This window comes from Haliotis cracherodii, unplaced genomic scaffold (assembly GCF_022045235.1).
Source record: "Haliotis cracherodii isolate W230 unplaced genomic scaffold, xgHalCrac1.p SCAF_18, whole genome shotgun sequence".
In the NCBI taxonomy this organism is placed as follows: Eukaryota; Metazoa; Mollusca; class Gastropoda; order Lepetellida; family Haliotidae; genus Haliotis; species Haliotis cracherodii.
In genome coordinates, this window is record NW_027266273.1 from 1,537,965 (window position 1) to 1,562,136 (window position 24,172).

The 24,172-nt window shown below is 39.2% G+C and overlaps 1 protein-coding gene across 2 annotated transcripts; it reads left to right on the top strand.

Moving 5' to 3' along the window:
- Positions 1–109: 109 nt before the first annotated feature.
- On the top strand, positions 110–17,194 carry LOC139465652 (lupus La protein-like). Of its 2 annotated transcripts, none has more exons than XM_071247385.1 (14): positions 110–191; positions 2,071–2,158; positions 2,908–2,977; positions 3,555–3,661; positions 4,036–4,137; positions 6,402–6,512; positions 6,852–6,952; positions 7,697–7,759; positions 10,487–10,517; positions 10,974–11,114; positions 11,836–11,953; positions 12,527–12,648; positions 13,665–13,698; positions 15,945–17,194. In XM_071247385.1, exons 2-14 carry the CDS (start codon positions 2,087–2,089, stop codon positions 15,986–15,988), a joined length of 1,116 nt encoding a protein of 371 aa, XP_071103486.1. In that variant the 5' UTR covers positions 110–191; positions 2,071–2,086; the 3' UTR covers positions 15,989–17,194. The 2 variants fall into 2 exon arrangements, with proteins under 2 accessions (XP_071103486.1, XP_071103485.1); XM_071247384.1 differs by having other exon boundaries at positions 171–259.
- Positions 17,195–24,172: the final 6,978 nt, after the last annotated feature.

Below are 24,172 nucleotides of genomic sequence, written 5' to 3' on the forward strand. Positions count from 1 at the left end.
GGTTCCGAAATATATGCACTGTTGAATGGTTAATCGGGTACATCGAGTGTCTGTAAATCATTGTTCGTTTTCGGAACTTGAGAGTACTTTCATAATAATTTAATGCCGGACTCTGCGCATGCGCCGTAAAGTGATGCAAAAACGTGGTTAAAGTGAGCAAGGGAAACAGACTTAAAACGTCCCTATTTGGTGTAAGTAGTAGACGACATTGCCACTGACACGCACTAGTCGATAGCTTAGACATGGATGGTGCTGAATGGTAAGAGTGGATCGAGTAGTTGACATGTTGCTGGGATTTAACGCAACGTGGTTTTGCTTTCATTTCCGAGCCCATGTGCTTATATACCCTCATATTTGGACTTCGAATAGTGTGCTACACGTTTTATTTGGATTCTCAGTCAAATATGGTGGTTGCGTCCTAATTATGTTTAACTTAAATGTAAGATTAAGATTGTTTTGAAAATATTCTGACAAAACTTTACCAAACTCTGTTTTGATGTACATTTTTAACATGTTTAAGTTTGGAGGATATCTTGTGTGTTGGCATCCCTGCAGTTTCACGTTGGCTACCTACTTAACCAACATGACCCAAGCGTTACTTGATCACATTAAACTTAAAACTTTCTTTCTATTATAATAAATATGAGTTATATATGCTTTGAATCAGCATGGCGTTTAATTTTCCTAGTTACACAAAGTCCTTTATACATTTTAGTTATGATGGCAGATCCAATATGTTTCTTAAGCTGGTATGGATTGACTCTCGACTGGTTTGCCATTGAAATGTCCCCTGGGTTCAATATGATAGAGCGAGAACTAGTCCTGGTTAGTATGTAAGTTCATAGAACATTGTTCTGTATCTATCTGTGGAGCAGTTTGTTGAACAGTGAGTCATAAGTTAATCAGTAAAGATCTGGGAACATTTCTGCATACACTCAAGTCATGTTTATCTGACATGGTTGGTTGCATGTGTTTCTCGGGTAAACAAAATTAAGTAGTACCAAGGGTCGTGATTTTAAATCACTACACGATAGATGATGATACATGCATGTTGTAAAATAATAAATAAGGAAATATTCATATTATGTTATATTGTCAGCTGAATATGTTTCTAATCATGCAAACTCTGAACATGTGATATCCTTTTTTGTGTATTTAAAAGATTAATTTGTATTGTTAAGCTAGTTTATCTCTGCAGGCGTTGTCATATGCAGCCACTAGCCGACTCGTCTTGCATCAGACCACAGGGCTGTGTACTCGCCGCCAAATGACCACAGTGTATACCGTCAGATTAACGAGAATCATTAATGATAGATTTCAGCAATTCATTGCATATTACGTGTGTCGGTGTCGGAATGTGAGACTGTCGGTTTAACATGTTAACAGGTCAAAATAGCACTGATTTAATTGGTTCCGATCATTAGTGTCATTTAACATGTTAAATGCAGACTGTCGTATTAACAAGACTTGACTGTACTGTGTTGTACCCAGAGTACTTTTCAAAAGTAAACTAATCGAGAGTGACCATGTCTGTGTTTTTTTTATCTACTCGTTTACTGTAGGTGTTTTTGAAGATCTTTATTCACAATCAGTCGCCCCTGTGCCTAAACAATATGTCGTGTATTACCATGCTTGTACTTGTATGTATAGGCTAACCATGTTAGATGGATTAAATCTAGTCAAATAATTAGACGTAAATGGTATAGTGGTTCATTGTTCACATAGGTTCTTTCCGGGCATGTTTTCATTTGTTGTGTTACTCCTCAGCACTACTCTATCTATACCCATGATATCACGTTGACCTGTAAAGATTCTGGTCTTAACATACAAGACAAGCCAGTGGATGATATAATGAGCAAAGTCCTACACCTTCAGGGCATGATCATGATGACATACAATCAATCTAGTCACTCAGTCTGACAACGCGATGTTCTTTTGTTGGCATACTGGCCCAGAATCCTGAATAATATTAGTGTCACTATGGTGCCATCAGTATTCATGCAGTGGCACAAGTACAGCAAAGGTATCAATGAGAATTGGTGTTAATTCTTCATTTTATGTCTTTTGCAGTGAAAAGGAAAACATTATGGCAGGAGAAAACGGTACAGCATCTGGTGCAGCGTCTGCACTTGAGACAAAGATTATTAACCAGATAGAGGTGAGTCTTCTTCAGAATCCTGTAACTATAGTATTGGCACAATTGTCATGATTATAGCAATACAGGGTCCATACAAGCTTGAAAAGGCCTTGATGTTTAAGTTCCCTCGTCAAAACCATTGACGTTTTAGTGTCAACCTTAAAAAGCCTTGGAAATCAACGACATAGCTTGAAAGCTTTGAATTTGTTCAAAATGACATATATATATATATATGTATACTACTCAAAAGAAGTTAAAGAACTCCCAATTCTTTCATATTACTACAGTTAATCTCACATGCCGAGACAGATTAACTATATTAATATGAAAGAATCGGGTGTTCTTTAACTTCTTTTGAGTAGTATATATATGTATATATGTTAATAAAGGTATTAAAGCACACTAAAAATGTGCCAAGTAGGTTAAAGTGCGATATATGACATTAAAAGATTTGTGTGTCAAAGATTATGAAGATTTATCTTTTTGTAGGTTGTGAAAATATATCTTGTTGGAAAATGTAAGAAAATGTTTATAGTAATATATAATAACATAGTATGCTTGACTTAATAAAATATTGTCAGCGGCAGCCTGAAAAGACCTTTTATTTTAGTGTTCCGTATCTGTATGAACCTTAATTTGTGGAACTGAGGCTTTGACATGTTTTATTATAATTGTAATCTGATAACCTCAGATGTATTTTGTCAGATTTTGACCAGATTTGAATAGTTTTTTTCACAGAACATTTTGAACATGCCTATTTTTATTTTCAGTATTATTTTGGAGACATAAACCTGCCACGAGACAGATTTCTTCAGGATCAAATCACTCAGGATGATGGCTGTATCCTTTATTTTTCAAAAGATAGTGTACACATCTATCACATTTTTATAGACGATATATGAAATAGTTTTATCATGATCATGCGGTCGGTTGGGTAGCCTAGTGGTTAAAGCATGATTCCCAACATGCGAACAATGTGTGAAGCCCATTTCTGGTGTCCCCCACCGTGATATTGCTTGAATATTGCTAAAAGCGGCAGAAAACCATACTCACTCATGAACATGCATCTGGCGTCTATTTCTACAGTCGTAAAAGTTTGGGTTACAGATTTACCCAGTAAAGATTTTATTATTTAGGAAAAAGTTCTGTTGGCTGACCATGCTTGGCGTTCATACTCTTGCCCATGTATTTTATCACTAATCAATTTCATGTTGGAATCGACAGCTTCAGGATGGGTTAGTCATGGGTTTCAATAACTTATTTGGAAACCCCTTTCATAAGTTTTGATGACAATTTGTCGGTTAAGCAAAAACCCAAGCAATCTCCTTAAGACATGGGAGATTGTCATGTTGTTATGCTGCATGCTAACAGTCAGTTTTAATTTTTAACCATCCAAACATCCTTAACTGTAAAACAGGGGTGACACTGGAGACGATGCTCAAGTTCAATCGACTGAAGAAGTTGAGTGATGACCATGATGTTATCTGTGCAGCTCTGAAGAAGTCTGCAAGTGGCTTGATTGAGGTAGGTAGACTCAAGCTGTGTGCTTTCCTCTAGGGGTTTTATTGAGGAAGGTAGCCTCAGGCTATCTGCTGTCATCTAGAGGTTTTATTGAGGTATCAGGCTACCTGCTTTTGTCTAGGTTTTTTTTTGAGGTAGGTAGTCTCAGGCTATCTGCTGTCATCCAGTGGTTTTATTGTAAGCACTGACTGAAAATCATGTCTGTGGCTGAAGCATGTCAACATGTCATGATTGTGAAGTTCACTGCACATATGCACTCAGTCACTGGTTTGTCTGGACGTGTCCATTTACCTTGTAGCAGGAATATGTAATATGTGCTCACTCAAAGGTTGGCATGACAGATTGGTTTGAGTTTCAAGTGTATCAATGTGTTGTAGGTTGCCGAAGACAAGACGAAGATCCGCAGATCTCCCAGCAAGCCAATCCCAGACAACACGAAGGAGAGGAGGGAGGAAGTCTCAGCCAGATCTGTATATGCTGTAAGATTGATAGTTGTCATGGTTACTAAACTTTGTAGTTTTACTGGAAGCTAGAAACTGACCAATGTTTCTCACCTGCTTAAAGTTTAAGAAAGTTAGCTTTGTACATTTTTATTTGAGCACATGATGTTACTAGAGTTCTGATGTCCACTGACTGATACTCATCTAAGGAACCGCTGATGCTCAATTTATTTGGATTTTTGTTGTTGCTAGAAACAGCTGGAATTAGCTTCAGATGGCATATGCAGATATTCATGACAAAGATTTGTTTAAAAAATATTCTTGATTTGAAGATTACATAACAAAGAAAATCTTATTTGATTTGTTTAGTTGTTGTCTAACGCTACACTCAGCAGCTACATGGCTGCGGTCTATAAATAGTCTGGACCAGACAATCCAGTGATTGTCATCATGATCTTTGATCTACAGAATTGGGATACAATGACATGCATCAACCAAGTCAGTGAGCCTGACCACCCGATCCTATTAGTTGCCTCTTACTGCTAGCATTGGTTGATGAAGACCTATTCTCTACCCAGATCTTCACAGGTCTCTTACTTTGAAGTATTTCCCATTCGAAGATGAAACCAAGCACTACTTCATGTGCATATGTCGTATACTATAATCATACATCAATTGTCATATTAGATCTTTCATACAGTATAACTGATTGCTTGAACCATTATAAGGCTCAACATTTTTTTAATTGGTTTTAATGATTCTGCCAGCCCTAAGTAAACTAGACAACAATAAATCTGAAGAGCATTATTTATGAATTCATGCTGAATGCTACTTAATGTATTCTGCATACAACAGGGCAATCTACAAGACTGACAGACAAGCTTTAGTCAAACTGCTCACATAGAAACTATCGAAATAACTGAAATGTATTTGTTTTGTACCAACCAAGATATGAAAATGTTTCACCCAATGATTGGAAATATTGTACAAGTGGCAATGTAAGAATGTTCTTATAGTTATCATTGCCTTGAAAGATTAGATTTGGTGACTAAGTTTTGTGTTCACCATTTCGTGTGACCGGTAGACCTTAATACATGGTGCATGTTGTCAATCTCCACTGAACTGTGTTAAGCATGAGCACATGATGTTACTAGAGTTCTGATGTCCTGTGACTGAGACTCATCTAAGGAACCGCTGATGCTCAGAATTGTCAATAGATTCCAAGTTTTTATTGGAATATGATGAATATATTATCAATATTATGAAATATTGAATATGAATCATGATGTATTGATCCTATTTAATCATTATTTGATAAACATTCAGGTATGTGTTCAGATAATGTATCTCTTCTCTCTAGATCTCCATGTCAAGATTGTCATGACAGATTATTTTGAACACTTGTGCAGAGTTGCGTCCCTTGGGCACCCTAGAATCCTATGATTGTGGGTTTGAATCTTCATTTGGCCCGATAATGTTTCTTGGTTTCTCAGCACCATAACCGTGCTTGTGGGTTTCATAGGTGTGGCTTTCCCCCCACATTAAGCTGACAAGTCGTCATATAACTGGAATACTGTTAAAAAGGGCTTTTATCCAACTCTCTCACTCAATTTATATTGAAAGCACATGATGTTACTAGAGTTCTGATGTCCTGTGACTGAGACTCATCTAAGGAACCGCTGATGCTTTCTGTTGGGTGTTGCTTTTACATGCAGTGTTTCAGTGACAAATAATTCCATTGCCACCCTGCTTGGTTAATTGTTTTCCTAAGAAGCCATTTAGCTTCTCCATGAAAAATAACCGCAATAAGTTTGAATTTATTCAATGAAATTTTAGAAATTTTTATATCTGGTCCAGTATCTTGCTTTGTCAGTATTCCCTGCAAATGATTGGTTCATTGAACAATAACCATGTGTCATTACATTTTTTATTGAAATTAACCATTAGAATTCTTTTCGCCAAGCCTCATGAAAGACATTTGTGACTGTGAGTGTCTATCTTTCTCTGTACTAAATTCAGCATTAACATCAGAAATAAGCACTAGTCCTATATTCCTTGCCAAACTGACCAATAGCTAAAGGTATCATAAGGGCTACTTGAAATTTGCCCTTTTTAATGTTATCGTTATAAGGACTAGTGGACTAAAACTGGTAAGTTTCTACTGTTGGAATTTAGAGTTATGAGCAGACGATGACTTGCTGGTTCCTTCCATCGTATTACAGGACTTTTTTCCTCCATCATATAACAGGACTTACTCCCTCCATTGTATGCTAGGACTGACTCCCTCCTCCTTTGCTTTACAGAAAGGCTTCCCCGAGGATCAAACTCTGGACCAGCTGCAGGAGTTCTTCAATAAACAAGGTCAAGTGGAGAGTATTTCCATGAGACGCATCCCCAAGACTAAAGACTTCAAGGTAAGGGCAGAAGTAAACAAACCTTGAATTTTCATGTAAAATGCCTTCTTATGGATCTGCAGTGCTTTTTACTGTCAAAGTTTCAGGGGGCTGTATTCTGTAGTAAAGCGATCGATGTATACATGCTGAAGTAAGGAGTTTGAGGTCTGCTGTAGTAAGCCAATTGAGGTCTGCTGTGAGTGTTGAGGGGTCGTTGTTGGCTGAGTCCTATGGAGATTCATAAGAGGTGACTTAATGGAAAGTGGTCAGGCTCAGTTGCTGTAAATGCTACAGTTGCTGTGAATGCTTCAGAGAGAATGAAGTGATGTCTGATACTGACACTTGCTGTGAATGTTTCAGGGGTCTGTGTTTACTGTGTTCTGTAGCAAAGAGGATGCAGAAAAGTTTGTTAAAGCAGAGTCCTTAAAGTATGGAGAAACAGAGCTGGTCCGATGTTTCAAGTAAGTCTGCATCTGTTAATTGTGCAAAATATTTCATTCATCACTACAAATGTTTTTGACATTGGCCTGAACATTAGGCAACATATGTTCAACATTATATAAGATTTAGAATGTTGTTTTTAGAAATCCTCTCATTATGATGTTTATATCCAGGATATGAGCAACCCTTGAAGTTGAATATTGTAACTTAATTTATCAGACATTGAAATAACCAGGCACTCTAAGTCTAATTTGTAATACCATGTCCGACTTTTTAACACAACTTAGAAGTTAGATGTCTATTGTAATGAGTGAGATAAAATAGCATGTGCTACTACAGACAGTTGACTAATGTGATCAGATCACCAAGCCTTTGTGCAGACTTGAAATAGCCTTGAAAATCACCAAAATAGGTTGAAAAGCCTTGAATTTGTACACAATGATGATCTTGTCAATAAAAATATTAAACACACAAAACTAATAGTTAGAAAATCTAAGTGTTATTTATCACGGTGTTAGATTTGACACTTTGCCAAACACTTTGAAGAATTCATGACAGACTTAATTTATTTAATTTGCTGGTATTGAAAATCTAATTTGAAAATTTGTAATGTTCATACTGCTTTTTAGGTCTTACGACTAATATGCAGTATGCTGGATTTAAACCCAACTTGAAAAGCCTTAAATGACCTTGAAGGGCCATGAATTGTAGTGTTCCATATCTGTATGAACCATGCAAGAGAATAACCAATGGCTCTTTTGCAGAGATGATTATTTCAAGAGGAAGAATGAAGAGAAGAAGCAGGCGAAGAAGCAGCATAGTGAGGAGTGAGTAAACACTTGTACATGGTTTTACATTGAAGTATACGGCAAGTTGCACTGTCAGTTGGTCAGAAGTACCAACTTGTCATAGAAACTAACTGTCCATCATACGATGGCTATGAGGTCATTGTGTCTGCATGTTGTAGATTGTTGCTCATTCATCAGCTCCTGGTGTACCCGGATGAGGAAAGAGTATACACAGGCTGTTTAGTAGTAGTAGGGTCAACTTTGGCCTTACACAGCACTCACTCATTCACTCAATCACTTGATGAGGGTTTCAAACCTGAGATTCACCCTGATTGATCTTGGTTTGTCAGCATCATGCCCATGGATCATGATTCAACTCCTGTTTAATGCCAGTTTTATGAACGAGTGAATTGTCCTGGTAATAGGACAAGCAGAAGCCACTCAGATAATAGAACAATTCTCAATTTTCATAAAATTGGTATTGATCAGGAATGAATTTAGTAATTTATTTATTAAATGTTGAGTATAAGTTTTGGTGGGAAATGCTATCTTGTATAAAATGTGCCATCAAAAACTACATAGTTTTGCTTCAGGGAAGTGTTGGTTGGATAAGGGTGGATTACTTGTTACCGAGTCACCGGTGTGTTTCAGCGAAGTGTTGGTTGGATAAGGGTGGATTACTTGTTACTGAGTCACCTGTGTGCTTCAGGGAAGTGTTGGTTGGATAAGGGTGGATTACTTGCTATTGAGTCACCAGTGTGTTTCAGGGAAGTGTTGCTTGGATAAGGTAGGGTTACTTGTTACTGAGTCACTGGTGTGTTTCAGGGAAGTGTTGGTTGGATAAGGGTTAGTTACTTGTTACTGAGTCACCAGTGTGCTTCAGGGAAGTGTTGGTTGGATAAGGGTGGGTTACTTCTTACTGAGTCACCAGTGTGCTTCAGGTAAGTGTTGGTTGGATAAGGGTGGATTACTTGTTACTGAGTCACCAGTGTGCTTCAGGGAAGTGTTGGTTGGATAAGGTTGAGTTACTTGTTACTGAGTCACCTGTGTGCTTCAGGGAAGTGTTGGTTGGATAAGGTTGAGTTACTTGTTACTGAGTCACCAGTGTGCTTCAGGGAAGTGTTGGTTGGATAAGGGTGGGTTACTTGTTACTGAGTCACCAGTGTGCTTCAGGGAAGTGTTGGTTGGATAAGGGTGGATTACTTGTTACTGAGTCACCAGTGTGCTTCAGGGAAGTGTTGGTTGGATAAGGGTGGATTACTTGTTACTGAGTCACCTGTGTGCTTCAGGGAAGTGTTGGTTGCATAAGGGTGGATTACTTGTTACTGAGTCACCAGTGTGCATCTGGGAAGTGTTGGTTGGATAAGGGTGGATTACTTGATTATTGAGTCACCTGTGTGCTTCAGGGAAGTGTTGGTTGGATAAGGTTGAGTTACTTGTTACTGAGTCACCAGTGTGCTTCAGGGAAGTGTTGGTTGGATAAGGTTGAGTTACTTGTTACTGAGTCACCTGTGTGCTTCAGGGAAGTGTTGGTTGGATAAGGTTGAGTTACTTGTTACTGAGTCACCAGTGTGCTTCAGGGAAGTGTTGGTTGGATAAGGGTGGGTTACTTGTTACTGAGTCACCAGTGTGCTTCAGGGAAGTGTTGGTTGGATAAGGGTGGATTACTTGTTACTGAGTCACCAGTGTGCTTCAGGGAAGTGTTGGTTGGATAAGGGTGGATTACTTGTTACTGAGTCACCTGTGTGCTTCAGGGAAGTGTTGGTTGCATAAGGGTGGATTACTTGTTACTGAGTCACCAGTGTGCATCTGGGAAGTGTTGGTTGGATAAGGGTGGATTACTTGATTATTGAGTCACCTGTGTGCTTCAGGGAAGTGTTGGTTGGATAAGGGTGGGTTACTTGTTACTGAGTCACCAGTGTGCTTCAGGGAAGTGTTGGTTGGATAAGGGTGGATTACTTGTTACTGAGTCACCAGTGTGCTTCAGGGAAGTGTTGGTTGGATAAGGGTGGATTACTTGTTACTGAGTCACCTGTGTGCTTCAGGGAAGTGTTGGTTGCATAAGGGTGGATTACTTGTTACTGAGTCACCAGTGTGCATCTGGGAAGTGTTGGTTGGATAAGGGTGGATTACTTGATTATTGAGTCACCTGTGTGCTTCAGGGAAGTGTTGGTTGGATAAGGTTGAGTTACTTGTTACTGAGTCACCTGTGTGCTTCAGGGAAGTGTTGGTTGGATAAGGTTGAGTTACTTGTTACTGAGTCACCAGTGTGCTTCAGGGAAGTGTTGGTTGCATAAGGGTGGATTACTTGTTACTGAGTCACCAGTGTGCTTCAGGGAAGTGTTGGTTGGATAAGGGTGGATTACTTGTTACTGAGTCACCTGTGTGCTTCAGGGAAGTGTTGGTTGCATAAGGGTGGATTACTTGTTACTGAGTCACCAGTGTGCATCTGGGAAGTGTTGGTTGGATAAGGGTGGATTACTTGATTATTGAGTCACCTGTGTGCTTCAGGGAAGTGTTGGTTGGATAAGGTTGAGTTACTTGTTACTGAGTCACCAGTGTGCTTCAGGGAAGTGTTGGTTGGATAAGGTTGAGTTACTTGTTACTGAGTCACCAGTGTGCTTCAGGGAAGTGTTGGTTGGATAAGGGTGAGTTACTTGTGGTTATTCAGAGCACATGTCATGCAGTTTCCACAACCCTGTTGTGAAGCACATTCTTCATTTCAAATATTTCTGTCTTTGAAATAATTCCACTTTTCTTTTCCAGTGTCAAGGAAAAGGAGAAGGAGCAAGATGATGTAAGCTGTGAATTGATTCATTGTTTTATCTTGTTAGTGGGATAAAAGGTTCATTGTTGACCTTCAGTATTGTGATATACCATGCTAGTGATATTAGTGGTTCTAAATATAGATTGCATTCGTTAAATTATTCCATTTAACACTTTAATAGTTATTTTGGTAGTCAATAGGTTTTCTTACATGTGAACATCATTGATCAACATTCACAAAACAAGAAGAATTTCAGCGCTACTGCTCCCACATGTTACAAGCATGTTCATGTGATGTTGTAACTCTAATTCCTTGTGTAATATTGCTTAAGATACATCTCTCTGGACACGTGTTCAGTCCTGTTGTGTATTTTGAATTTGTTTTAGCTGGTTGTATGAGCAATGTAGAGTAAAAGTATTACATGCATGTTTTTGATTGCCAAATACCAATTAACCATGTTTCGAAAACCTGATTTTGCTGTTATAGAAAATCAGAGATCGAATTAAGACAGCCACCATCTTGAGACTTGATGGTCTCCCTGGTGATATCACACTGGAAGATCTCCGCAACTTCTTCACAGACTTCGGGACAGTGGCCTGGGTTGACCACGACAACGGAGAAACAAAGGTAGCCGTCTTGTGTGAAATTAAACGTAATGTTCCCATCTTCTTGATATTTTTGTACATATATTTCTGTTTGGATATGTCTTTGTGTGGTAAACTGTGTCTTCATTGTCCATCTTGCCATGCAGAATTGAATCCTTTAGCATGTTAAGCTGAACTGCTGACCGTTTGCTCCAATCTAAAATGCTCATAGCTTTTAGCAATCTTATTAACATCAGATATGTTGCTCCGATATGATACCCATCCAGTGAAGTGCCAATCAGATGTCAGCTTTCAAGGATGATTTGGCTTCATTGCTTTACCACTTGATTCAGAAATTGATTTTAATAAAAAGGAATCTGCACAGAATGGAGATATTCCTCAATGGTTCTCCATTTTTTGCTTACGATGCCATGGCATTCAGAGATGTATCAATACACATCTAAATACTTGAATATGTGGAAGGAATTGCAATCAACCAGTTTGTGTTTAACTTGCATGACTTGTGTTTAACTTGCATGACTTGTGTCAGATCTTGCTTTTTGTTTCGTGATACAGTTATTGAAAAAAACCTAGTAAATTTTAGTTTGATAATACATACAGATTTAATACATGAATAGATACATGGGTATGTGTATCACATCATACTGTCAGGTGTGAATTCAAAAAGCATCGGTGACAACCTTAACAAATTTTATTGTTTATCTCTTGCATGAGGTATTGATGTTGAAGACTATTTGTTGCAGGGCTATGTGAGGTTCACCAATGAGAACGAGGCAACAGAAGTGTTGACTAAAGCTAAAGAGGCAGGAGAAGGGAAGATTGAGATCAACAATAACGAAGTGACAGCTCGTGTGCTTGATGGTAGGTGGCTTGCTATGGCTTTATCCTTGTGTAGTATCCCATTCTTAGTCTCCAGGTAAGGATTCTGATCAGGATAGACACAGTACCCCATCTTTGCCATGATTGTCTCCCCTGATTGAGTTGTGAGAGGCAACTAAATGGGTTGGGTTGTCAGAGTTGGTGACTTGCAGTATCGATCACTGAATTGCCTATACTGGATTTAGAGGCTGCCATCATGTAGCTGAGTGCAGCATTAAACAACAAACACACATGATTGTCTTCCCTTTAGGTATTCCTAGGCACAGTGGGTCCCCAGTACCTAGTGCTTGTCATTAAAACTGACTTGTTGTTGATGCTATCAATCACTGGTTTGAAGCAACACTTGATGACTTACATGGCACAGTGATGTAACATTAAAATTGTAGATAGTTGTGTAAAATTAATAAATGTAAAAGAAGAAGATTATTGTGTAATGTTATGTCTGGGAGGCACTGTAAGCCCCTAGGTTGGTAGATAGAGATTAGATGACCACAATGTCTGTTTATGCAGAAGTACTATTCTTTTCGGAATATGTTGCACCTTTTCTGTGTGTAGGTGAGGAGGAACTCAACCACTGGAAGATGATCTTCAAGACGATGGAAGATCAGCGGAGGTCTCGCAACAAGCAGGGTGGAGGCAGGGGAGGCAAGCGCCGTAACAACCAATACGGGGGAAGGGTAAGTCAATGGGAATTGCCAGCACTCATGAAATGTCTTCTTTTGTGCTAATTATAGTTTGATTTACTCAATAGTTAATGGTGTGAAACTGACAATTGATTTTAAGCTTTGTGCATGTTGGCAGACTGAATAAGGTAGCAATAAGATCATGTCAGTATTTTCTGTAACTGTAGAGAAAGTTTTCAAGCATTCCTTCTTCAAACAATTTTTCGAAATTACCCATTTGGCAAAGTGTTAAGATAGGCCCCTTAATATTACAGAGCTTCAAATTAGATGCATATTTGCGTAACTATTCAAAACACAATTACTTTCAAGTAACTTGCGTACAGAAACGCATGCATTAAATGGAAAACTCAATTGTTCGAAAACAGCACGCGTAAATACCCAATGAAGCTTTTTCAGCATGCATTTTTCAACAGAGCTAATTTCTGAAACACAATAACGAGCTAATTTACTTTTCGAGTCAAGCCTATAGTTAGAACCGTTATATACATCTAAAACATAATTTCATTTTTTTTAAATCTCAAAATGCTTGATCATTTGGTTACCCAATGAAAAATGTAATAACCCAATTAAAATAGAAACCTTCGAGTGAAAACTCAATTGCTCAAAAAGTTATCTGCAGCTCTGATTCCCCATGTACTCCATTCTTGTTGTAAAAGCGGACGGATGAGGATCAAGTTGTTACAGTGTGTGAAAGGGATCATTGTATTTCATCATTCCTCAATGATGTGGATCATCATGTTGAGCTTTCGGCCCATAACAAGCTGTGATATTACTGAAATACTGTTCAAAGTTGGATCAATGCAAGCTCATTTGATGTGGATCGTTTGCTCATGAAATCGACCACTGAATTGACCAGACCTGACTTGATTCTTCATAGGCAGCTGTTACATGGCTGGAATATTGCTGTCTGTGATGTGAAACACCATGCACACTATCCACTATGACCATTGAAGTTTGAAGTTGCTGCGTAGTTGAATTTGAATTACCTTAATTTCCTTTGTTGCATACAGGGAAAGCGACGGATCAACAGGGACAGGGACGGAGGTATGTGTTCACTTTTACATCGGTTCATTGTCCTATTGTGAAAATGTCAGGGAGTGTGTTTAGGGAAACATTGACATTGTCTGGGTAGTGTTCAGGTTTAGGTTGTCTGGAATTGGGTGGGTGGGGAGGGCGGATATTGTTAGTGGTTAACCTATTTCGGGGGAGAGGTGGTATTGTTCAGGGTTACACTGTGAGGGTGGTTGGAGTGGTATTGTTCAGGGTTACACTGTGAGGGTGGTTGGAGTGGTATTGTTAACGGTTACTGTTAGGGTGGGAGGTGTGGTTACACTGTTTGTGTGGGTGGTGTGGTATTGTTCAGGGTTACACTGTTTGTGTGGGTGGTGTGGTATTGTTTATGGTTACCCTGTTTGGGTGGGTGGTGCGGTATTGTTCAGGGTTACCCTGTTTGGGTGGGTGGTGTGGTATTGTTCAGGGTTACACTGTTTAGGTGGGTGTGAGGGTGGTGGTATTGTTCAGGGTTACACTGGGTTTGGCGAGTATGAGGGTTGTGGTATTGTTCATGGTTACAGTGTTTGTTTGGGTGGTGTGGTATTGTTCAGGGTTACACTGGGTGGGTGGGTGGTGTGGTATTGTTCAGGGTTACCCTGTTTGGGTGGGTGGTGTGGTCTTGTTCAGGATTACACTGTTTGGATGGGTGTGAGGGTGGTGGTATTGTTCAGGGTTACACTGTTTGGGTGGGTGTGACGGTAGTGGTATTGTTCAGGATTACACTGTTTGGATGGGTGTGAGGGTGGTGGTCTTGTTCAGGATTACACTGTTTGGATGGGTGTGAAGGTGGTGGTATTGTTCAGGGTTACACTGGGTTTGGTGAGTGTGAGGGTGGTGGTATTGTTCAGGGTTACACTGTTTGGGTGGGTGGTGTGGTATTGTTCAGGGTTACACTGTTTGGGTGGGTGGTGTGGTATTGTTCAGGGTTACACTGGGTGGGTGGGTGGTGTGGTATTGTTCAGGGTTACGCTGTTTGGGTGGGTGGTGTAGTATTGTTCAGGGTTACACTGTTTAGGTGGGTGGTGTAGTATTGTTCAGGGTTACACTGGGTGGGTGGGTGGTGTAGTATTGTTCAGGGTTACGCTGTTTGGGTGGGTGGTGTAGTATTGTTCAGGGTTACACTGGGTTTGGTGAGTGTGAGGGTGGTGGTATTGTTCAGGGTTACACTGGGTGGGTGGGTGGTGTGGTATTGTTCATGGTTACACTGGGTGGGTGGGTGGTGTGGTATTGTTCATGGTTACACTGGGTGGGTGGGTGGTGTGGTATTGTTCAGGGTTACACTGGGTTTGGTGAGTGTGAGGGTGGTGGTATTGTTCAGGGTTACACTGTTTGGGTGGGTGGTGTGGTATTGTTCAGGGTTAAGCTGTTTGGGTGGGTGGTGTAGTATTGTTCAGGGTTACACTGTTTGGTTTGGTGTGAGGGTGGTGGTATTGTTCAGGGTTACACTGGGTGGGGTGGTTTTGTTCAGGATTACACTGTTTGGGTGGGTGGTGTGGTATTGTTCAGGATTACACTGTTTGGGTGGGTGGTGTGGTATTGTTCAGGATTACACTGTTTGGGTGGGTGGTGTGGTATTGTTCAGGATTACACTGTTTGGGTGGGTGTGAGGGTGGTGGTATTGTTCAGGGTTACACTGGGTGGGGTGGTTTTGTTCAGGATTACACTGTTTGGGTGGGTGGTGTGGTATTGTTCAGGATTACACTGTTTGGGTGGGTGGTGTGGTATTGTTCAGGATTACACTGTTTGGGTGGGTGTGAGGGTGGTGGTATTGTTCAGGGTTACACTGGGTTTGGTGAGTGTGAGGGTGGTGATATTGTTCAGGGTTACACTGGGTGGGGTGGTTTTGTTCAGGGTTACACTGTTTATGTGGGTGCAAGGGTGGTGGTATTGTTCAGGGTTACACTGTTGGGGGTGGTATTGTTCAGAGTTAAACAGTAGGGATGGGGGATTCAATTAAGGTTTACACTGGGTGGGTGGGGTGGTCTTGCTGACCCATGAAGATCTGGCTTAGGATTTTCAGCAGCCCGTGCTTGTTGTAAGAGGTGACTAATGGGATTGGGTGGTTGGATTCACTGACTGGGTTGAAGATAGTCATTGTGTTCCAGTTGTGTAGATTGATGCTCATGATGTGAATCACTGACTGGATTGTCTGTTCCAGACTCGATTATTTACAGAGTGTGGCATCAAACAACAAACAAGCCAAGAGTCTTGTTGATGTGACTTGCCTCTTATTTCAGATGGAGAACCTGCAGCCAAGACATTGAAGACAGAAGATGACTGAGAATGGGTCTCCCTGCTACTGAAAACAACACAATCATCAGATGTCTCTGTTGTGCCTTTGTTTATCACAGAAGACTCCACCAAGTTGAGGAGCAGATGTGGACTAGGACAGGGGACCGGGGGATGAGAGATGAGGGGACGGGGGGATGTGGGCACACAGCATTCAGTTAATGGGACGTCTTGGGCCGACAACCATGAACATAGGGATGTACATTCAGATTATCTGTGGCTGTATAAGAGATGACAATGTAGATATGTAAGCACTTGGAAAAGAGGTGGTGAAGTAACGCATTCTATGTTTTGTTTCACATTTATCAAGGGTGTTTCCATTAGATGTAAAACCAAAAGTACACAAGGTATTGATGAATGGAATAATGGGTGTTGCATCCTGTGTAAAACAAATTTTTACATGCTGTTGAGGATATTCACAAAATTAAACGATTATTGTTTAAGGTGTCTCCACATCATCCAAAGCTAAATGCAGGATTCAAATACATTTTTGGACATTGCAATTAAGTTGCAGGCAGAATAATGTTTGCTGATCGTGTCAGACCACTGAAGTTCAAATAAAAAATACTGGTAGGTAAAAATGATACATTTTATATTTTAGGTTTTGGGATTGAAAAAAAAATTGATTGAAGTAAAGATCTGCCAAAATGTAATGCAAGAGGTCATGCTTGTATTTCCCAGCTAATATCAGCGGGCCACTCCAATATTGCAAGGTGAAAAGAGGTAAAGATTTGGAAACCTGTTGTTTCTTCAGTATCATATGTAATAGCACTGCCCAAATCCTAACACTTTTTACCCAGTCCTTCTACTGAATTTGATAAGTTTCTTACTCTGTTAAAAAGATGTTTGAAATACAGGTAAAGTAAGCAAGATGGTTTGTTTTGGTCAAAATACAGCACAATAAATTGGGTGAAAGTGTCTGCAATAATGTCGTGAGTATCCACCCTTGGTAGCTCCACTCACTCCACTCCACTGTTGAGAGGTATGGGTTGGCCCAGTATCTTCATTTACTCATCTGTACGTAGTACATTTCATATTTTAATGTACTTTTTATACTTTTGTTTGTTCCTAATTTATTTTAGATAAGTTTATATTAAGTGATTTGGAGACATTTTCACCTTGTATTATGAAAGTTGATGAGTACTATTTTAAGACTAACTGTAGTTACATTTTATCGCCTACATTTCCATTTGTACATAGTGTCAATAAACTACATTTATCACTACCTTGTGTTTTACATTCTTTTGTGAGATGTTGTATCCTTGCAGACATCGTAAGTTATAATATGCCCCCAAGGGTATCCTGGGTATGAATATGTTCCTAGTAACCTGTAATTATGGTAAGGGACCAGTTGATTTTCGGAAAGGGGGAGCTGGGAGATCAGATATTTTTTTCAGCTACAGCTACAAACAATATATATTTATTTATTTAGAACTATAGCCCGAAATTTTGTAAGAAACACATCTTGCATTTCTTGCATTTTCATGGGAAAATTAGTGGAACTTGGTGAACTGGTGCCTTTTGAGGATCTGAGATGTTGAAAAATACTGAACAGCATTTTTTGAGCATCGATCCACTTATTTGAGATAAAATGACATGCATCAAACTCTGTCTTCAAGTCTGACCACCCGATCCGGTTAGTCACCTCTTACAACAAGCAAAGTAGCCTTTTACGACAAGCATGGGTTGCTGAAGATGTGTTCTACCCCGGATCTTCATGGGTAGACACACATATGCAACTCTGCACAGTGAAGTGCAGCATTAGACAACTGGGCCACTTTTCGCCTCTCCAGACACCACTTTTGCATGAAAATCACTTAGAAAAATTAAATTTCAAGAGCACAAGGCAAATCTGATGCAATTCCTTCTTTTTTTTAGCTGTACCACATGTTCCAGTGTTGTTTTTTCCAGGTGAACAATTGACTTGCATTTGCATGTGTTTGTGATGGGTGCCACCAGTGGGACAGCTCACCATTTCGCGAACACCTGGTATCATCACCATTTGATAATGATTCATAAACACATGCTCATGATATAGTCGGAAACGTACTATGGACCCTGCTATTGGCATATATTTCTTATGAATGTGGAAAGGGTTTTGTGGCTTTTACTTTTCAGTTTTATGTACAGTGCAATGTACATGTTACCTGTGTATTTTCACAATGTGAAGGAGTAGCGTTTGAGCCAACTTGTGGGGAAGCCGGATTAGAACTGGTCCCGTCATAATTATGTCTGAAACATTGACCCGTGTGGCGTTAAACAACAAACAAAACATCTAGAAGGGCAAGTACAATGAATCATATGTATGTGTCTCGACTCGACCTGTGCTACTCAACATTGGATTATCTGTAAACGTCGGGCGTTCAAAAAGTAAACCCTTGTGTTTGCATTCCGACCTTTTCAAAGAATAGACGGTTTGTTCAAAATAACGAAGCCCATATTCCTTTTCAGTTAAAAGCTTGATTGGTCTGTCGTTCTTTCAAACACCATCTGGCTTCGCATGTGTTAAGACTGAATTATGATCACAGAATGTGGCGTTCAATTGGTGATTACCATTCATCACACTGTTTTGATAGCGTCACACGATGGGCTGCAGTCGATTCCATCGGGACGTCATCGACAAGAGTTGACAAATATTGAACGCTTTATACTCATTTTACTCAAGTTTACAACTTTTGGATCATTGTATTTCCTACTTATATTCTAATATTGTTTGTTTGCGTGAAAAAGTAAGTGTCTATATTAATTTTGTTAAAAACACATGAAATATGTACTTATTTTGATATGGAACTGTTTGGCTTCAAAAGATTGGTTAATCTTCCAACTGTGTATATAACAAGCCCCTTTAATCATAATGAAAAGTTATTTCAGGCGCATTGAGATCAAAGACTAGCACCGCCTTAGGATCCTTAAGCCACCATCCCTAATTGTTGATGGGGTTTTGCAATTAGCAGGCAGCATATATATTTTGTTAATATCCCGAAAACGTTTGATAGGTCCATGTTCAACTAGACGTCTGCAGTCAGAATATTTAATGGGATTTTCGTTTTGAAAAGTGTGTTTGCGAAAAACAAAAAGACACGCTTGAATATAACGTATCTCTGCTGTACAGGACAATTTTTGTGTTTTGATCAAAATGGCAATTTAAATGACACGTGCGATCACTAAAGAAGTACGATTCACATTAAATTTCCAGTGTCCACTAATATTAGTACTTTCTGTTCAGAGAATTCAAACATAATTATATATTCGAGATAGATGTTGCAGTTGTGTCAGTGGTGCCACATGGCATTGATTGGATTTTGTCCACGAGCTGTAATCACATCTAATTACTGTGACTACTGTCGGCATCCTCTCTGATGTCATTATAATGAACGAATGAATGAAGCCGTCTTGTAGTTTCCCGCAACATTTTCCATCTGCTCTGTTACATAACGTTGTTGTTCTTTATCAGTAAGAGGGTGCATGAAAGACTCCCGAGTGCGAAATCGTATCCATCGGAAGCGCTCGTTAAATCACTAGTAGTGTCTTCCCGCAACAGGTTACACTTACTTGTAAGTATGGAAGTATTGTTTTTTATCTACTTAATTCTTATGAGTTGAGGCTTTGAAGGGCATTTAGACTTGATACATATAAGGAAGAGAATTTATGGATGTCAACTTCTTTATTTTATGGAATACAGGGTTTGAGAGTAAATACTTGCTCCTTCATCTTCGCGTGTGTTAAGACTGAATTGTGATCCCAGAATGTGCCGTTCCATTGGTGATTACCATTCATCACATTGTTTTGACAGTGTCAAAAACCATGGGCTTGTCATAAAAATAAGCTTGTCACTACATTCCTCTTATTACTAAAATTACTAATAACAAAACTTTGTCAACTGTCTATATTTAGAGTAGCGGAGATGTTAAAGCATTCGCTCGTCACGACGAAATCCCGGTTTTAATTCCTCTCAAGAGTACAATGTGTGAAACCCATTTCTGGTGTCTATTTATAGGTCCATGTTCAACTAGACGTCTGCAATCAGAATATTTAATGGAATTTTTGTTTCGAAATATGTGTTTTTGAAAAACAAAAAGACACACATGAATATAACGTATTTCTGCTGTACAGGACAATTTTTGTGTTTTGATCAAAATGGCAATTTAAATGACACGTGCGATCACTAAAATAGTACGCTTCATATTCAATATCCAGTGTCCACTAATATTAGTACTTTCTGTTCAGATAATTCAAACATAATTATATAGATGCGGCAATTCTGGTGATAATAATGATGATGATGATGATGATATTATGGGTAATATTAGACGACTTGATGGACACAGTCACAGCAACAGCAAGAACGTCATCACGCAGTGATTCCGCCGTCACTGTAAGACACGCCGATGACATCTGGCAGTGGTGCCACATGACATTGATTGGTCAACGAGCTGTAATCACGTCTAATTACCGTGACTACTGCCGGCATCCTTCTCTCTGATGTCATTATAATGAACGAATGAATGAAGCCGTCTTGTAGTTTTCTGCAACACTTTCCATCTCCTCTGTTACATAACGTTGTTCTTTATCAGTAAGAGGGTGCATGAAAGACTCCCGAGTGCGAAATCGTATCCATCGGAAGCGCTCGTTAAATCACTTGCATTGTCTTCCCGCAATAGGTTACACTTACTTGTAAGTATGGAAGTACTGTTTTTTTATCTACTAAATTGTTGTGAGTTGAGGCTTGTCATAAAAATAAGCTTGTCACTACATTCCTCTTATTACTAAAATTACTAAATACTCAACTTTGTCAACTGTCTATATTTAGAGTAGCGTAGATGTTACAGCATTCGCTCGTCACGACGAAATCCCGGTTTTAATTCCTCTCAAGGATACAATGTTTGAAACCCATTTCTGGTGTCCTCCGCTATTGTTGGAATATTGCTAAAAGCGGTGTAAAACCACTCTCACTCACAAATATTTCTTTTAAATTTAATCAACAGCCATATATCCCACCAAGAGAATAACAGTATATTCACATAACAACCTGCCAGTTAGATCTCAAGCTGAATGTGATTTCGTAATACATCAAGACTCGTAGAGTTAGTATTAACATAGGATTAAGCGAATGATGCTTAAAAGAATTGTATTTCAGTTATTAACGGCATGCTTGACTGAAGTGAGGCGCTTTATTCAAGGATTGTTCATCCTGCTTATGCAGTATTCAACCCTTCTTTAGGAATGCGTGTCTTTGAAGCTCGTGCTTTTGGGAAACTTTATGCCATATAGTCATCATTCAGAATCATAGATCCCAGTAATTTTTACGTGTTGTTTTTGTTATAACAATCATGGGTTACTGACACGCTTAAGGGACGCAACTCTGCACTACGAAGTGCGGCATCTGCGACAACTGGGCAACTTTTCTCCTCTTCCAGTGACCACTTTTTCATGTAAATCACTCGGAAGTATGAAATTTGAAGAGCAAAAGGCAAGTTCGATGCAAATCCCTCTTTTTAACCCGAAACAGGTGGGGTTTTTTTTAGGTGAACGGTTGACATGCCTTTGCATGTGTTTGTGATGGATGCCACCGGAGGGACAGCTCACCCTTTCGCGAACACCTGGCATCATCACCATTTGATAATGATTCATAAACACATGCCCATGATATAGTCGGAAACGTACTATGGACCCTGCTATTGGCATATATTTCTTATGAATGTGGAAGGGGTTTTGTGGCTTTTACTTGCATGCTTTTCAGTTTCATGTACAGTGCGATGCAAGTCCCTCTTTTTAACCTGAACCTTATGTACAGGTGATTTTTTCAGGTGCACAATTGACTTGTCTTTGCATGTGTTTGTGATGGGTGCCACCGGTGGGACAGCTCACCTTTTTCGCGAATAGCTTGTATCATCACCATTTGATAGTGATTCATAAACACATGCCCATGATATAGTCGGAAACGTACAATGGACCCGGCTGTTGGCATATATTTCTTATGAATGTGGAAGGGGTTTTGTGGCTTTTACTTGCATGCTTTTCAGTTTCATGTACAGTGCGATGCAAGTATTTCAGTTTTATGTGCAATGTACATGTTACCTGTGTATTTTCACAATGTGAAGGAGTAGCGTTTGAGCCAACTTGTGGGGAAGCCGGATTAGAACTGATCCCGTCATAATTATGTCTGAAACATTGACCCGTGTGGCGTTAAACAACAAACAAAACATCTAGAAGGGCAAGTACATTGAATCGTATGTATGTTTCTCGACTCGACCTGTGCTACTCAATATTAGGTTATCGGTAAACTTCAGGCGTTTGAAAAGTAAACCCTTGTGTTTACATTCCGACCTTTTCAAAGAATAGACGGTTTGTTCAAAATAACGAAGCCCATATTCCTTTTCAGTTAAAAGCTTGATTGGTCTGTCGTTCTTTCAAACACCATCTGGCTTCGCGTGTGTTAAGACTGAATTGTGATCACAGAATGTGGCGTTCAATTGGTGATTACCATTCATCACACTGTTTTGATAGCGTCACACGATGGGCTGCAGTCGATTCCATCGGGACGTCATCGACAAGAGTTGACAAATATTGAACGCTTTATACTCATTTTACTCAAGTTTACAACTTTTGGATCATTGTATTTCCTACTTGTATTCTAATATTGTTTGTTTGCGTGAAAAAGTAAGTGTCTATATTAATTTTGTAAAAAAACACATGAAATATGTACTTATTTTGATATGGAACTGTTTGGCTTCAAAAGATTGGTTAATCTTCCAACTGTGTATATAACAAGCCCCTTTAATCATAATGAAAAGTTATTTCAGGCGCATTGAGATCAAAGACTAGCACCGCCTTAGGATCCTTAAGCCACCATCCCTAATTGTTGATGGGGTTTTGCAATTAGCAGGCAGCATATATATTTTGTTAATATCCCGAAAATGTTTGATAGGTCCATGTTCAACTAGACGTCTGCAGTCAGAATATTTAATGGGATTTTCGTTTTGAAAAGTGTGTTTGCGAAAAACAAAAAGACACGCTTGAATATAACGTATCTCTGCTGTACAGGACAATTTTTGTGTTTTGATCAAAATGGCAATTTAAATGACACGTGCGATCACTAAAGAAGTACGATTCACATTAAATTTCCAGTGTCCACTAATATTAGTACTTTCTGTTCAGAGAATTCAAACATAATTATATATTCGAGATAGATGTTGCAGTTGTGTCAGTGGTGCCACATGGCATTGATTGGATTTTGTCCACGAGCTGTAATCACATCTAATTACTGTGACTACTGTCGGCATCCTCTCTGATGTCATTATAATGAACGAATGAATGAAGCCGTCTTGTAGTTTCCCGCAACATTTTCCATCTGCTCTGTTACATAACGTTGTTGTTCTTTATCAGTAAGAGGGTGCATGAAAGACTCCCGAGTGCGAAATCGTATCCATCGGAAGCGCTCGTTAAATCACTAGTAGTGTCTTCCCGCAACAGGTTACACTTACTTGTAAGTATGGAAGTATTGTTTTTTATCTACTTAATTCTTATGAGTTGAGGCTTTGAAGGGCATTTAGACTTGATACATATAAGGAAGAGAATTTATGGATGTCAACTTCTTTATTTTATGGAATACAGGGTTTGAGAGTATATACTTGCTCCTTCATCTTCGCGTGTGTTAAGACTGAATTGTGATCCCAGAATGTGCCGTTCCATTGGTGATTACCATTCATCACATTGTTTTGACAGTGTCAAAAACCATGGGCTTGTCATAAAAATAAGCTTGTCACTACATTCCTCTTATTACTAAAATTACTAATAACAAAACTTTGTCAACTGTCTATATTTAGAGTAGCGGAGATGTTAAAGCATTCGCTCGTCACGACGAAATCCCGGTTTTAATTCCTCTCAAGAGTACAATGTGTGAAACCCATTTCTGGTGTCTATTTATAGGTCCATGTTCAACTAGACGTCTGCAATCAGAATATTTAATGGAATTTTTGTTTCGAAATATGTGTTTTTGAAAAACAAAAAGACACACATGAATATAACGTATTTCTGCTGTACAGGACAATTTTTGTGTTGTGATCAAAATGGCAATTTAAATGACACGTGCGATCACTAAAATAGTACGCTTCATATTCAATATCCAGTGTCCACTAATATTAGTACTTTCTGTTCAGATAATTCAAACATAATT

Bases quoted from the DNA above. Each gene is read 5' to 3' on its own strand.
- LOC139465652 (XM_071247384.1), top strand. The intron at 2,978-3,554 runs GTATCCTTTATT...ACTGTAAAACAG, and splicing joins AATCACTCAGGATGATGGCT to GGGTGACACTGGAGACGATG. The intron at 7,760-10,486 runs GTGAGTAAACAC...TTTCTTTTCCAG, and splicing joins AAGAAGCAGCATAGTGAGGA to TGTCAAGGAAAAGGAGAAGG.